At 74.1% G+C, this 14,905-nt stretch overlaps 1 protein-coding gene across 1 annotated transcript in view; it reads left to right on the top strand.

The window, feature by feature from the left end:
* Positions 1 to 14,905, top strand: part of KIF1A (kinesin family member 1A) — a 42,780-nt gene that overhangs the window by 23,088 nt on the left and 4,787 nt on the right. Inside the window, 19 exon segments of the mRNA XM_037524298.2 lie at positions 2,987 to 3,105; positions 3,759 to 3,844; positions 3,983 to 4,004; positions 4,007 to 4,120; positions 4,334 to 4,505; positions 4,583 to 4,673; positions 5,450 to 5,568; positions 6,061 to 6,116; positions 6,522 to 6,630; positions 6,916 to 6,982; positions 7,077 to 7,161; positions 7,876 to 7,981; positions 9,714 to 9,740; positions 12,343 to 12,366; positions 13,292 to 13,406; positions 13,669 to 13,802; positions 14,200 to 14,261; positions 14,405 to 14,550; positions 14,646 to 14,846. Of these exon segments, the coding sequence (XP_037380195.1) occupies positions 2,987 to 3,105; positions 3,759 to 3,844; positions 3,983 to 4,004; positions 4,007 to 4,120; positions 4,334 to 4,505; positions 4,583 to 4,673; positions 5,450 to 5,568; positions 6,061 to 6,116; positions 6,522 to 6,630; positions 6,916 to 6,982; positions 7,077 to 7,161; positions 7,876 to 7,981; positions 9,714 to 9,740; positions 12,343 to 12,366; positions 13,292 to 13,406; positions 13,669 to 13,802; positions 14,200 to 14,261; positions 14,405 to 14,550; positions 14,646 to 14,846 (1,855 nt within the window).

The following is a 14,905-nucleotide window of genomic DNA, read 5'->3' as shown; positions in this document are numbered from 1 at the left end:
CGCGCCCCAGCTGGGCCGCCGCGGGCCGCCACAGCTACCCCCTGCTCCGCTCGTGCTTGAGCGAGCGCGCGGCCGCCCCCGCCCCCTCCCCCGCCGGCTCCAGCCCCGGAGCCCCCCGAGGGGGAGGAGGAGGACCTGCCGGACGACGCCTTTGCGGAGCGGGTGCCGCGCTGCGGCCGGGACCCGTTTTACGACCGGCCCCCCCTGTTCAGTGTAGTAGGCAGGTTGGTGCGGCGGCGGGCGCTGGGAGGACGGCTCCCGGCCCGGGCTCCGCGGGCGCCTCGGGATGTGGCTGGCCTGGGGGCGCCGCCGGGGCGGGGCGGGCGGGGGCGGGCCGGGTCCAGCCCCGGGAGGCCGGTCCCAGAGCCTGCGTGGCCCCCAGCAGAGGCCGGAGCCAGGCCCAAGGCCAAGTGTGGGGAGGCAGCCCGGGGCCCCTCCTTCTGCTTGGGGAGAGGAGGTGCCCGTCAGCCCCCCGGGCCAGCGCAGGGCAGGAAGGCCCCCCGGGCCTGCCCCTGAACCTGAATAAAGTGAGCGTGGCTCGACCCTCCGACCCCGCAGCCCGCGCAGCCCGCAGCCAGCATCTCCTGGAGCAGCCAGGCCAGCGGGGCGGGCAGTTTGGCAGACGCGGGGCCTGTCGGGGGCGCTCCGGGAGTCCGTCAGCAGCGGGAGCGTCCTGGGGACCGAGTGGACGGCGTTAGGCCGGCCCACGCCACCCTCCCAATGTGGGGTTGCCTCCTTGGTGGCTGCTGGGTGTCTTGGACACCGGCCGTGGCCTGAGGGCTGGGCGGCCGAGTGGGGCCTGGCGCTGCATCCCCGGGTGCAGGAGGTGGGGAGGCCCGCTCTGGCCGGGCGACGAGGCGGCCCGCTGCAGGGCTGGGTCCTGTATCCCTCTCCGGAGCTGCCTGGGGGGGCTTCAGCGCAGGGAGGCCTTGAGGGATAGGGGTGGGCCTTGCCCCCTGCCCGGGGTCTAGGACAGGACCAGGCCCAGCCAGCAGAGTGGCCGCCCTGGCCCGCGCCGGGGCCCTTGGAGGTGGCCGGCCTGTGGCCCCGGGAGGCCAACTCTCCTCCCCGCCCACCGTCCCCCCTGCAGCTGCTGCTCTCTCTCTGCAGCCTCTGCGGCCGGGACTCTGTGTCCATCTCCACCAGGAGGGCTGGCCGGCCGGCCAGCATGCCCCTCCCCCCTGCGCTCACCCCACCTCGCAGCCTGGCTCTGCCCCGCCTGCTTCTGGCCTCGCCTGGGGGCTCCCCCGGAGGAGGGTGGGCTGCCCGGGTGGGGGGAGGGGGCTTGGCACCGGGTTCCTCAGAGTCACCCCTGCCTGGGAGGTGGGCGGGGGCAGGACAAGGCGTGGTCACTGCAAAGCGCTGGCCTGTTGGGGCTCCTGCTCCTGGCGGGAGCTGTGCGGGGTGCCAAGTGAGGCCGTGGCCCCCGCCTCCTGGGCCCACTTCCACTCCTGCCCCCAGCTGGGTTGTGGGTCAGAGAAGATGGGGGTGGCCACAGGCCCCCAGGAGTCTTTTGGCAGCAGGCCCCACCCTCCCGGCCATGTCGGCCCCGGGCACCCTGCTGTCTCGGCCCACCCTCTGAGGGGCGGGCAGCTCCCGACCGCCAGGCCCGGCTCCATGTGTCTGGTTGTGGGCGGCATGGGGCGAGGCAGGGCGCGGTGGGGCGGCGTGGGGCGGGGTGGTGTGGGCGTCGCGGGCAGGTGTCCTGTGCGGGATCCGCATGGGTTCAAGGCCGCGTCCGCGCCGTGCATGGGGGACCTGGCCGCAGCGCCCCCACTGGCCCTGTCCTGGGCCTCGCTCCTCAGCGACTAGAGTTGGGGTGCTCCTGTCTCCTCACCTCCGTGAGGGGGGGCACAGGGCCCCGCTGGCCCCACGGCATCCCCCCACGAGTTCCCAGGGGGAGGGCCTGGGGGCCTCCTCTCCAGAGTGCTGACTGTGCCCCCAGGCCCCACCGGTCAGGGTGCTGGCGCCCACATCGCCCGCCTCGGCCTGAGGTTCTCCTCCCCAGAGGGGGTGGTCCCGGGGCAGGGAGCCCCTGGGTGCTGGGAACAGGACGCATGTCCGGTGGGGCTGGTGGGGCTGGACCGCGGGTGCCCCGGCCGCAGCGCCGGCCTCCTCTGGTGTCCTGGGGCTCTGGTGTCCCAAGTCCATCCCGGCCGCTGGGGCCCGTGGGGAGCGGCAGGGCGCCAGCCGCCCCGCTGCAGGGGGTGGGGCAGCGGGAGGCCCCTGGGAGGGGCCTGCCTGGCCAGCTGAGGTGGGCAGGGCGTCGTCCTCCCTCCTTCCAGATGCCCCTGGGCCCATGTCTGGAATCCGGCTCTCACCTGTGTCCCCCACCACTGCTCCCTTTTCACCCCCCAACGCTCCAAGCTGAGCTCCTCCCTGCCACCCCAGATCCTCACGGGCTGGGGGCTGCCAGTGTCCTCTGGGGGTGTGGGGCTGCCAGCCCGTCAGCTTTCAGCCCTTCCCGTGCCCGGCCCTCCTAGCGGGATCCCGATCCAGGAGGGCGTCCCCATCGTAGGAGAGCACCCCTACCACAAGGCCGCCCGGAACGCCGCTGAGGTCTGCTCCCCGTCAGCCCCTGCGGAGCCCAGGGCTGTCCAGAGCCGGTGGCCCCGCGCCTCGGCCGCCTCTCGAGGGGCGGCCAACACCAGGGGGCCCGTGGCCACCCTGCCCGGAGGAGCTCAGCTGCCCAGGGCGTGCCGGGCCACGTGCGTCTGGGGCGTCCGGGCGCAGTGCTGCCCTCTGGCCCGGCTGGAGGCCCTGTCCGTGGCGTCAGCTCAGAAGGACCCCTGGGCAGGGGCCGCCACCCAGCCCTCCGGGAAATGTGGGGGCAAGCCCGAGGCCCCCAGGCGGCGTCCTCCCCCAGCAGGCCGAAGGCCCCGGCTCTCCCTGCCCGCCGCCTGCCCGCGCCCTGGCTGTGTGCTTCGCTCTGCCCTGCCGTCCCGCGTCCGGGCACCCCAGGCCGTGACGCCACCTCTGCCCCCAGGGCCTTCGTGTACCTGAGCAACCTGCTGTACCCCGTGCCCCTGGTGCACCGCGTGGCTGTGGTCAGCGAGAAGGGCGAGGTCAAGGGCTTCCTGCGCGTGGCCGTCCAGGCCATCTCAGGTGGGTGTGGGCCGCCCCCGTGGCCTGGCCTGGGTCCCGGCCCCCCCGGCCCCGTCTCTGGGTCCCAGCGCAGGCCCCACTGCCTGGGGCCTGACCCCTGTGCTCTGGGGCCCTAGAGGCGGCAGGTGCAGGCCTCCTCCTGCCCCGTGCCCTCAGGTGTACCCCGGGTGTGGTTGTGCTGAAGGCTGCGGGGTGCTGCCGCTGGGACCCCTGCTGTGGCGGCCACCCCGCCTCGCCCTAGGCCCGTGCCCATCCACGGCCCCTCTGTGGTCAGGGCTGCCTCCCGCTGGGCCTGTTTGAGACCTGGTGCTGACACCCCAGGGACCCCAGGGCACCCTGCTCCCACCAGCAGCACCCCCAGATGGGCCGAAGCCTGCTGGGCCCCCATCCCAAGCACCCCTTGAAGGGGCCATACCAGAGGCCACTGGGGGACCCTGAAGGCCCTCTGCCTGGGTGCCGTGGGGGCCTGGGGTCCCTGGCGCTGCCCCTCCCAGCACTCCCAGGCAGTGGCCAGCTAGGGGGCAGGAGCTTCTCGGGGCGCAAGCCCACAGCTGAGGTCCAGGCCCTGGCTGGCCGCGCCGTGCTCCCCGCCAGCCACTGGCCCAGCCACACAGCCCAGGGCAGCCGGTGCTGATGCCTCCCCCCACCCCCAGCCGACGAAGAGGCCCCGGATTACGGCTCCGGCGTCCGCCAGTCGGGAACCGCCAAGATCTCCTTCGACGACCAGCATTTTGAGAAGGTGCAGCTGCCACCAGCCCCTGTGGTCCCCTGCGCCCCACAGCACCCCGGGTCCCTGGCAGCCTGGGCCTCCCGGGCCTCCTTCTTTCCTCCCCCGCCCTCCCTGCCCTCCGCGTCTGCGCTGACCCGGCGCCCGCAGTTCCAGGCCGAGTCCTGCCCCACCGGGGCCTGTCCCGCTCTGGGGCCTCGCAGGAGGAGCTGCGCATCGTGGAGGGCCAGGGCCAGGGCGCGGAGGCCGGTCCCTCGGCCGACGAGGTCAACAACAACACCTGCTCAGGTGGGAGCCCGGCCCGCATGGCCGCCCCCGCCCCCCAGGGGCTGTGCCCCGCCGGCCCCCACGTCCCTCTGCCCTGGCCCCCCATCTGCCCCCCCAGGAGCCGCACCCCAGCCAGCCCCCCATGTCCCGCTGCCCCGCCCCCATGTGCCCCGCCCCCGCGCGCCCCCGTAGCCGCGCCCGGCCGGCTGCTACGTCCCTCTGCCCACCCCGCAGCCGCGTCTCCAGAGGGCCTCCTGCCAGACGGCCCCGAGAAAGCCGGGCTGGAGGGGCCGCTGGACGCCGCCCTGGACCACCTGCGCCTGGGCAGCACCTTCACCTTCCGCGTGACGGTGCTGCAGGCGTCCAGCATCTCCGCCGAGTACGCCGACATCTTCTGCCAGTTCAAGTGAGCCGGGGCCGGGCGGGGTCCTCTGCACTGGGGGTCTCCCGCCCCGCCCGGGCCCAGCAGCTCTCCCTCCGCAGCTTCATCCACCGCCACGACGAGGCCTTCTCCACCGAGCCCCTGAAGAACACGGGCCGCGGCCCCCCGCTCGGCTTCTACCACGTCCAGAACGTACGTCCGGCCGCCCTCCCCCGCGCCCGCCCCCAGCGGCCGCGATTGCCATTTTGGGGTTCCTTCTCCCCTTTGGAGAGCCAGCCCAGCGGGGCTCTGGGGCTGCCGGGCAGGCCGGGCCAGTGGTTGTGGGCTGGCTGCTCCACGGGCCCGGGTTGCCCTGAGGCCAGCTGGCAGCGGGGGGGGGGGGGGCAGCCGGGAGTGGAGAAGGGCGGGCAGGGCCCTGCTCATCCACTGCCGGGCCAGAGGGGGCCAGACGCACCTCACTCCCCAGGGAGGGTCGCCCCACAGGAGGCCTCGGCTGCCGGCTGGTGCCTGTGTGGCCTGAGGGGTCCCCAAGAACCTCACTCAGGGGGGCCCCACGCTCCCCCAGTCCTCCCGCACCCCCCAGTCCTCCCACGTCCCCTGGTCCTCCCGCGCCCTCCCCCCCCCCCGTCCTCCTGCGCCCCCCGGTCCTCCCGCACTCGTCCTCAGCCAGTCTCTGTGTCCCTGTTCTGCAAGGACACGGGTCTCTGACCTGTTGTCTACGGGGAGGCCCGTCTCTGAGCGGACCTTGGGGGTCAGGACTGGACGTGGCACGGGGCACCCACGCAGTCTCAACCACGGCCATGGAGTCCGGGGAGGCCCCAGGGCCCGACCCCAGGCCCGGCCTCTGCGCCTGCTCTGGCTGTGCCTGCTGTGCCAGAGCCGCTGGGGCCAGACCCCGTGGCGGGGGCAGGAGGGCGGGGTGGGGGGCACAGGCCGCCCACTCACCACTCGTCCTTCCTCCGGCGCAGATCGCGGTGGAGGTGACCAGGTCCTTCGTGGAGTACGTCAGGAGCCAGCCCATCGTGTTCGAGGTGTTCGGCCACTACCAGCAGCACCCCTTCCCGCCGCTCTGCAAGGACGTGCTCAGGTCAGCCGCCCGCCCGGCCAGCCCAGCGGCGAGCATCCCAGGAGGCCAGCCGAGGCCGTCCTGAGCTGTGTGGTGCTGGGGCGGCAGGTGGGCCCTGGGGCGGCAGGCGCTGAGCCGGCGGTGGCCCAGAGGGGACAGCTTCTGCTGGCAGCGCCCAGAGGACCCAGCGGCTCCATCATGCCCTCAGCAACCCCAACCCTGTCCCTGCCCCTGGCTCCAGGTGGCTCTGGGGAGGCCCCGCTGGGCTCATCTTCCCAGGGCAGAGGGGGGCAGGTGGCATCTGGGGCGTCGGGGGCGAGCTGGGCCGAGGGGTGCTGCCCAGGAGCCCTCGGCAGCACATCCGTCCTGGACGTGCCTGGACCTCAGGCCGAAGGCGGAGCTCGCCCACCATGAACAACCCCCCAGGCAGGGGGGCGGTCCCACAGGCCTCTCCAGACCCCTGTGCGCCCAGGTCCGCCCCTGGCGCGGGCCTCACCCCCGCTCTCTCTGCAGCCCCCTGAGGCCCTCCCGCCGCCACTTCCCCAGGGTCATGCCCCTGTCCAAGCCAGGTAGGCCACTGCCCGGGCGGGGCTGGGCGGTGCCCGTGCTGGCACCTGTGCGGGTGGCGCTGGCAGGCCCTGGTGGGTGGGGTGTTCCCTGCCTGGCAGTGGGCGGGGCCTAGGGTGGGGTCCTGCCAGGCCCCAGGGGCTGGGCTGGTCGGGGACCCAGCGGGGTCGTGGGGCTCCGAGCAGTGTGGACCTGCTGCCCTGCTGCTTCTGTGGGGCGCGAGCCTCGGCCGGGCCCAGGGCAGCTGCGGCGGCTCCTTACACCTGGCCTGGGGACAGTGGGGCTGAGGCCTGGCTGCTGGGGTGTGGGATGGGGCTGCTGCCCGGCCTCTTGGGGGTGGGCGCCCCGCTGCCTCGGAGGCTCGCCTGTGCCCAGGGTCGCCCCCAGCACCTCCCTCCTGCCCCCAGTGCCGGCCACCAAGCTCAGTGCGCTGACGCGGCCCAGCCCCGGGCCCTGCCACTGCAAGTGCGACCTGCTGGTCTACTTCGAGATCTGCGAGCTGGAGGCCAACGGCGAGTGAGTCCGCGGGCAGGGGCTGGGCCCGAGCGTGGCCGCCCACTCCCCACCCCCCACTCCACGCCCGGCCGGCTGGGGCAGCCTCCAGAGCCCCGTCCCTGTGGGCAGCGCTCGCGGCGGAGGTGGACGACTAGGGTGGGGGGCACGTGGGGCGGCGGGTCCGGCCGAGGGGGCCAGGGGCCTGCGGTGCCCTCGGAGCGGCAGGGGAGCTGTGGCAGGGGCGGTGGGGGGGAGCCATGGCCAGCGCCGCAGGCCTGAGCCCAGCAACCGCACCTCTCTCCGCAGCTACGTCCCGGCCGTGGTGGACCACCGAGGCGGGATGCCCTGCGTGGGGACCTTCCTGCTGCACCAGGTGCGGAGCCCGCTGGCCCTTGGCCAGCCCCCGCCCCGCGCCTGGCCTGAGCTCTGCCTCCTGTGGCTCGGCCTGAGCTGTCTTCGCCCCGCAGGGCATCCAGAGACGCATCACCGTGACCCTGCTGCACGAGACGGGGGGCCACATCCGCTGGAAGGAGGTCCGGGAGCTCGTGGTGGGTGAGTGAGCGGCCCCGCCAGCATCTGCCCGGCTCGCTGCCCCACCCGGCCCCCGGCCCAGTCCCAGAGCTGGGGCCTGGTGTCCAGACGGGAGCCGGGAAGGGGACTTACCCACCTGCCTGCGCAGTGTGGGGGGGTCACGTTGACCTGGGTGTGGGCCCGGAGCGCAGCAGCCACGTGTCGGCCGTGAGCGACACAGCAAAGCGTGTCACCTCCACGCCCGATGCAGAGGCCCAGCACGCTCAGCTCCCCGTCGGTGGCCCGCGGGCCTGCGTCCCACCTGGGTCAGGCTGACCGGCTGGGCTGCTCTCCATCTCGGCCCTGCACAGAGGTCCCAGGCGACTGAGCATGCCGTGGTCAGGCGCTGCAGCCTTGGGTCAGGAGCGAGGACGGGTGTGGGGCAGCGAGCCCCCCCCCAAGGGGCCAGGAAGTGCCGGGGCCTGGGCTGGAGGTGGTTCATGAGGCCTGCAGTGAGGCACCTGCCGGGGCAGCCCCATTGCCACCGCACCCGCCCCCCAGCTGGCCCTCGTTTTCCCAGCGGGACAGCAGCTGCATGGCTGGACTGGACGGGGGTGTGGTGTGGGGGCGGGAGGACAAGGAGCAGCGCTGACTGCATCCTTGGGAGCCAGCCACCCGGGGCCACCTCTTAGCAGACGGGCAGAGCTGCGCCCAGGGGTGCCTAGGAGTGACGTGCCCCCACCCCCATCCCCACAGGCCGCATCCGAAACACCCCGGAGACGGACGAGTCCCTGGTTGACCCCAACATCTTGTCTCTCAACATCCTGTCCTCGGGATACGTGCGTCCAGCCCAGGACGACAGGTGAGTCCCCGCAGCCACGGTGGCGCCGTCCCGATGGGCGCTCTTGGCTCCCCGCCCTCAGCCACCTCTGTCCGTCTGTCTGTCTGCTCGGCCCCGGCCAGGCCCGCCCCCAAGCGTCCCCGCAGGCTTGGCCGGCACTGAGTGTCCGTGCGGGGTAGTGGGCACTGGCCCCCAGCTCGTGGGTGCTGGCAGCTGGGGGCGTGAGCAGCCTGGACTCCCCAGGCGACGCTTGGGGGTGTGGCCTCTGGTGGGGTGCAGGCTGGGGCGGCAGGCAGGCTGACACTCTGGGCAGCGGCCTGGCGCACCACCCGCAGGCACTGCTGGCCTCGGCCCTGGCGCTCCTCTCCAGTTTCTGGGTGGTGGCCGGACCCTGTGCAGCCCAGCGCGGCCGCGGGCGGGGCGAGTTGACGCCAGGCGCCGGCAGCCGGGGAGCGGCCCTCGGAGGCCAGGTGCAGGCTCGGGTGCGGCTGCCCCGGGGCCGGCCTGGGGCGCTGCTGCGGGGCTCAGGGGTGGGCGGCGGGGGCGACCGGTGCCAAGGGACGCGCGCCTGCGCCTGCCCGCGGCTGAGCCGCCGGAGACCACCCCTGAGACTGGCGTGCTGGGGGACGCACGTGCCGGAGGGGCCTCCGGTTCTGGCTCCCGGGTCCACGCAGAGCTGGGCCCTTCGCTGACCCCTGGAGGGGCCCTGGCAGGAGTCACCGGGGCTGGGGGCGCGGCTGTGGCTCCAGCCCGGGGAACCTTCTGTGCAGAGGAGGCGGGCTGAGCTGGGGCGTGGTGTTCTCGTGCTGAGGACCAGCAGGGTGACCGCCTGGGAGGGGGCACGGGCTGACGGTGGCCGGGCTCAGGGCTTCTCCTGTCGCCATGGAAACGCACCCTGGCGGCAGTGGCCTGGCACCGACCCACGGGCAGGGCGCTGCCTGCAGGAGGGTGCCTGGCGGGTGGGGTGTGGGGCCTGTGCCCCTGGGCGGGCCCCTGCCGTGCTGAGCGAGCTTCTGGCCCGGCCTCCACCCCTTCCTTAGCATCTGCAGCTCCCGGGCCCTCTGGGGGCCCCTGCACTGTCCACGCCTCCCTGCCCTCCCCGGCCTGCACAGCTGGGAGCTCCGGGGCCCAGCCCTGGCCTCGGTCTCGGGGCCGCGGGGGCCCTCGGCTGGGCCCCGCCTGCGTCAGTGGGGCTTTGGCCAGACTGCGTCACCTGTTCCTGGAGCCTGAGAACCCGCGGCTGGAGGGCTCGGCCCTGCTCCCGGGGCTGTGGGGCGAGGTGGCCCACGGTCCCCCTCAGCCCGCACTGGGGTCAGGGCCTGGCCGGGGCAGGGAAGGTGCGTCCAGGGCATATGCCAGGGCTCCTGCCCGTGCTGGTGTGGCCGGCACCCGGGGAGCCTCGAACTCCCTCCTGCCCAGTCCGGGGCCCCAGTGGCTCTGGCTACACTGGCCAGGCTGGCAGGCCCTCCCGGGGCCTTCGTTTCCCTGGACCAGGGCCCACGACCTCGGAGCCCAGAGTGGGCAGGCTGCCCCTGCTGCCCCGCAGAGCCGAGGTCCAGGGGCCCCCGGCCCAGCTCCGTCCAGGGGCCTGCGCTGCCCGGAGCTTTGCCACGACCTCGGCTGCCTCCTGCTCGAAAGCCCCCGCTTCGCAGCCCCGCCCCAGGCGCCGAGCGGCCCCCCGCTGCCCGCTGCCCGCACCGCTGCCGCCCGCCCGCCGCCCGCGCACTAACCTGTAATCCTTTGTGTCTTGCAGGCAGTTCCTAGATTCGGACATGCCTAGGTACCTTGCCCTGGCTTACCCCGCCTCCTTCCCGCCTTCCCCGCCCTCCAGGCTGCGTCGGCCCCACCCCTGGGCCTGCACCCGCCCCCCGCCTCCCTCTCCCGTCGCTTCACCCCGTTTCCTTGCGACACTTTGGTTTTTTTGCCCCCCGCCCCCTGCTGAGCCCCGTGGGCCCCACTCCTGGTTTGCCTGCTGTGGTGGTGGCTGCCCTTCCGCAGACCCTGCCCCCCGCCCTGAGCCTGGCCCACCCAGCCTCACCCCGAGTGGGAGCGGGGGTCCCCACGGGCTCCCGCCCATGCCCATGGGGGCAGGAGGGAAGGGGGACTGTAGTGGACATGGGGTAACCCCGAGACCCCTGAAACTATACTTCCCACCCAGGGTGTGGCTCCAAGTCGTGCCCCACACAGGGTGGGTCCCCAAGTCCATGTCTCCCACCCGGGCAGGCCTCCGGAGGCCCCCAAGACTGCACCCCCCACCTGAATGGGCCCCGAGGCCCCCCACTTGTATTCCTCACCTGGGCGGGCCCTGGCCTGTGCAGGGGCAGCTTCGGCTGTGGCCGGCCCCTTCCTGCTGGGAAGCTGGCGGGGGTGACACCCCATGAGCCCTGAATCTCAGGATGCTCGGGGGGCCGTGGGCATCCTGGGGCCTGCTTCCTCCCTAATGTGAGCGAGGCCCCTGCCCACACTGGCCGTGTGGGGGCTGCGAGGCCGGCCCCTGACCTGGTCTGCGGGAGCAGAGGTCCGGCTGTGGCCGTGGGTGGGTCCAGCTGCGTGTGGGGTCCTGATGTGCAGGGCGTTGGGCTGGGGCACAGCACGCGGGGGCGGGGGGGGGGCCCTGAGGTCTGGGAGAGCCGCAGCTGTGTCGGCAGCTCCCTGCCTGTCCCTGGGCCCACACCTGGCCCGTGAGTGGGTCTGCTGCGGCCCCGGGGCCTGCGGGAGGAGCAGTGGGGGTGTCTTTCCCGGGGATCCCAGCCCCCCTGGGAGGCCGGGGGTACCTGCTGGAGGTGACTGGCCAGGTTGGGGGCTCCAGCAGGAACGGTCTATGGGGTCCCAAGCTCCCTTGGAGGGGATGTGTTTGGGGGGGGACCTGGAGCCGCACTGGCTGTGTCCTTGCCGGGGGAGTGGACAGCGGCAGAACCTTCTGGAACCGTGCGTGCCTCTCCCTGCCAGTGGGGATGGCCCTGGCGGAGGCTGAGGAGGGCGCGGGCAAGCCCTGGTCAGGGTTCGCCCTGCAGTGAGCTTCACGCGCTCTGCCTCGGGCACATTAGAGTGGACGCCCCCAGCCCTGAGACTAGGCTTTGCTGGGACCACCGGGGTTGCAGGGTCGCGGCACCCCCACCCGGTGCCAGGCCCCGCCCCGCTTTCCGGAGAGGTGGGGTTCCCGGGCCTCCACCGCAGAAGGGCCCCCCGTCCCATCCCTCCTTCCATCCTGCCCCAAGGCCCGACCCTCCCTCACGCGCAGCCTCCCCTGCTGGCTCGTCCCGGTCCGGTCCGCGGTGGTGGGGGTCGGCCCGGCTCCAGGCCGGGCTGCTGGGGCCGCAGGCCGCTCTCCACCCGCAGACGCTGGGGGGCGGGGAGGAGCCTGTGTGAGCGCGAGTCCAGAGCCGGACTCAGGGTGGGCCTGTTTCTGAGCCCGGAGACCTGGGAGGCCCCTGGGGGAGGAGCCCGCCCCGCTGGTAGCAGAGACCAGGGGGCGCCCGGCCTGGCTCCCAGAGAGGGCAGCTTGGCGGGGAGCGGGGGAGGCGCCGCGTTTCTCCCAGGACCTCCGGCCGGCGTTCCCGGGGGCCCGAGCGGAGCCCGAGGGCGGCCTGCTGGAGCTGCGACCTGGCGCGGGGGCTGTCGGTCTGCTCCCGCCCCCTCGGAGCAGCCCCGCTACGTGGCCGGGCTCGGCCGCTGTGGTCCTTCCCGTCCCGGCTCAGGAGGGCTGAGGGCTCAGTGTGGGGCGACGCACCCCTCCCTGCCGGCGGGGGTCCCCGAGGGCTTTTCTGCAGGGGGCGCGGGCAGCCCCTCCTGGGCGGAGCCCGGGGTGCGGGCCGAGGGGTAGCCGGGCATGGGCCTGCGGGTGGCGCCGGCCATGCGGCTGTGGGCTCGGGCAGCGCCTCCCCAGCGGGCTGGGGGTGTGAGGGTGTGAGGGCGTCCAGGCCTCTGGAGCTTGAGCCGGCGAAGGCACGCCCTAGCTCCGGGGCGGGGTCTCGGCCAGAGCCGCTCGTGGGGTCCTCGGGCTGGGCCTTTCCCAGGTCCTGGGGCCAGTCAGGGTCACCCTGAGTCCGCGGGTCGAGTTGGCCCCGAGGACATGTCCAGGCAGGGGTGGGGGCCGCGCCTTCCCCGGGAAGCAGGGCACAGCCCGGGCTGCGCATCTGTGGAGCCGGGGGCTGAGGGTGGGGGCGGCCGCTGCAGCCCCAGGAGGTGCCCGCCTGCCCTGCCGGGGGCGGGGAAGGCAGTGGCCGGCGGGAGGCCCCAGGGAGAGGCGCTGGGCGTCGTCTCGCCGCGAGCGGGTGGACGGCAGCGCGGGCCCCGCGCACACCCTGCTGCACCCGCCCCCGGGAGGCCGCCTCTGACGAGCGTTTCTCTGTGTGTGTCCGTGTCCGCTGCCTCCGCCCTAGGGCCTCCTTCGGAAGCGGCACTAGGTACAGCGGCCTCCTCTGCTCCGCTCGGTCTGCGCTCCGTGCCCGCGGGCCCCTCTCCTCCCTGGCCCCCGCCCCACTGTCCTCACCCCCTCCCTGGACCTTTGGGCGCCCTGTGCCGACAGCGACCCTGTTCCCGGCGCCCGGACTGACCACGGGGCCCGCGGGGCGGCGTGCGGGGGTGTGTGCCGCCCTGCGTCAGGGTTGGGGTGTCTCTGCGAGTCGCTTGGACGGAGCCCGGGCGGCTGGGGGCAGCGCGCTGGCTGGGGACGGAGGCCCTGCCCGCAGACGCGGGTCCTCGCGGCCCCCTCAGGAGACGCTGCTCCAGGCTGAGGGACAGCGTCCCTGGGCCACGACCTGGCCTCCCGGGGTGCTGAGCTGCCAGGAGGGGCTTTGGGGCCCTGGCCCAGCTCTGCTCACGGTCTTGAGGGCGGAGGTGGGGTGTCCGAGAAGCCACCGCCTCCGCAGGCGGGCAGAGCCCCCACCCCTGCCAGAGCCGCCCGAGGCCCCTCCAAGCCCCTCCAGGCCTCCTCTGAGGACGAGCGGCGGTGGGGGGACGGGGGCGGGCGCAGGGCTTTGGTAAACCCAGGCAGGTTCCCTTGGGCCTGGGAGAGACAGCACCCCTTACTCAGACCGAGGCTGGGGGGCCGGCCACTCCCCCACTCCGCCCCTGCCCGCCCCGCGTCGCTCCGTTCTCACCGCCCCTCCCGCCCCTCCCGCCTCCCCGTCCAGCCTCAGCTGGGGGCCGTGGCCAGCGTGTCCCGCACCCGTGGGGCTGCGCGCTCTGGGGTCCTGAGTAAGGGGGCGTCTGTCCCTCCTGGGCACCCCTGCCCGGGCTTCCCGCCTGGGCCTGTCCGTCTGTCTGCACGTGCCCCCGGCCGCGGCCGCAGCGCCAAGTCGCCTCCGTCTGTCTGGTCTCTGCCCCCAGGACGTTCTTCCAGTTCGAGGCTGCGTGGGACAGCTCCATGCACAACTCCCTGCTGCTGAACAGGGTCACCCCCTACCGGGAGAAGATCTACCTGACCCTGTCCGCCTACATCGAGGCAAGAAGCCAGGCCCTCCCCGAGCCCCCCGCCCGCAGCCAAGGGGCAGGGAGGGGCCTGTGCGCCCCGCGCCCAGCGGCCCGTGCTCGTCCCAGGCCCGGCCGCCGCGCTGGCCTTGCTCCCATGCACCCCCCCCCCCCCCCCGTCTTGAGCCCACGGCGTGTCCTCTGGTGGCACCTGAGGGTGGGCCCTCGGGTCGGGCCGGCTCTGCTTCGTGGGACGCCCTGGGCGCCCCCATGCTGACCCCTCGCCCCGCGGGCAGATGGAGAACTGCACGCAGCCGGCCGTCATCACCAAGGACTTCTGCGTGGTCTTCTACTCCCGCGACGCCAAGCTGCCCGCCTCGCGCTCCATCCGGAACCTCTTCGGCAGCGGGAGCCTGCGGGCCGCGGAGAGGTGGGCCGGCCCCTGCGCTCAGCCCTCTCCCCCGACCTCGGGGTCGGCGTGGCGGGCACAGGAGATGCTGATGATTGTTCCCGCAGGGTTGGGGGGCCTGGGCTGCACCCCGGCTGGGAGCCACAGGGGCTCGGCCGCTGGGAAGACGCCCGACCTGGGGGCTGGGGCGAGGGGCTCTGCGGCTGCCACCTCCCCCGCCATCTGGCTCATTCGTCCCCCGCTGCCCTCCCCGCACCCCTGCACCCTTGGGAGGCTCGTGGGCTCAGGCCTCCGGAGGCCCCCGGGGGCGTGTCCACAGCCTGGAGGGCTGCCCTCGGCATTGGCGGTCCCGGGAGAGGGCGGCGGGGGCGCGGGTGGGGGCTGGCACGTGGGGCCGTGACGACGCGTGTCCCCACAGCAACCGCGTGACCGGGGTGTACGAGCTCAGCCTGTGCCACGTGGCGGACGCGGGCAGCCCAGGTAGGTGCCCGGCTCCGGCTGGGGCGGTGCTCGGAGCCAGGCGGCCTCGCTCCACGGCCCTCTGGCACCCCTGGGTGGTGAGCCCACCCCGCCCACACCGTGGGCACCACTCACACAGAGGGTGTTTCCGACGGTTTCCCCAGGGATGCAGCGGCGGCGCAGGAGGGTGCTGGACACGTCGGTGGCCTACGTGCGGGGCGAGGAGAACCTGGCGGGCTGGCGGCCCCGCAGCGACAGCCTCATCCTGGACCACCAGTGGGAGCTGGAGAAGCTGAGCCTGCTGCAGGAGGTGGGCGGGGGGCTGGGCTGCGGGGGGACGGGGGGTGGGGGCACGCCTGGGCTGCTCCCCGGCTCCGGGCCTAGGCGAGGCGCTCTGGCCCGCAGGTGGAGAAGACCAGGCACTACCTGCTGCTGCGGGAGAAGCTGGAGGCCACGCAGAAGCCCAGCCCCGAGGCACCATCGCCCGGCTCCAGCGAGGACTCGGCATCCCGCAGCTCCTCCGGGGCCTCTTCCCCACTCACGGCCGAGGGCCACCCGTCGCCGCTGGACACGCCCAGCGAGAGGCAGCGGGAGCTGGCCGTCAAGGTGGGACCGGCGGCCGCCTGCGGAGGGGCCGGAGCTGGGAGGATGAGGCGTCTGCAGGC

The sequence above is a fragment of the Talpa occidentalis genome, unplaced genomic scaffold (assembly GCF_014898055.3).
Source record: "Talpa occidentalis isolate TD23 unplaced genomic scaffold, MPIMG_talOcc4v2.1 talOcc4.3, whole genome shotgun sequence".
Lineage (NCBI taxonomy): Eukaryota > Metazoa > Chordata > Mammalia > Eulipotyphla > Talpidae > Talpa > Talpa occidentalis.
The sequence above is the reverse complement of the archived record's forward strand: the minus strand, read 5'-3'. Positions and strand labels throughout refer to the sequence as shown.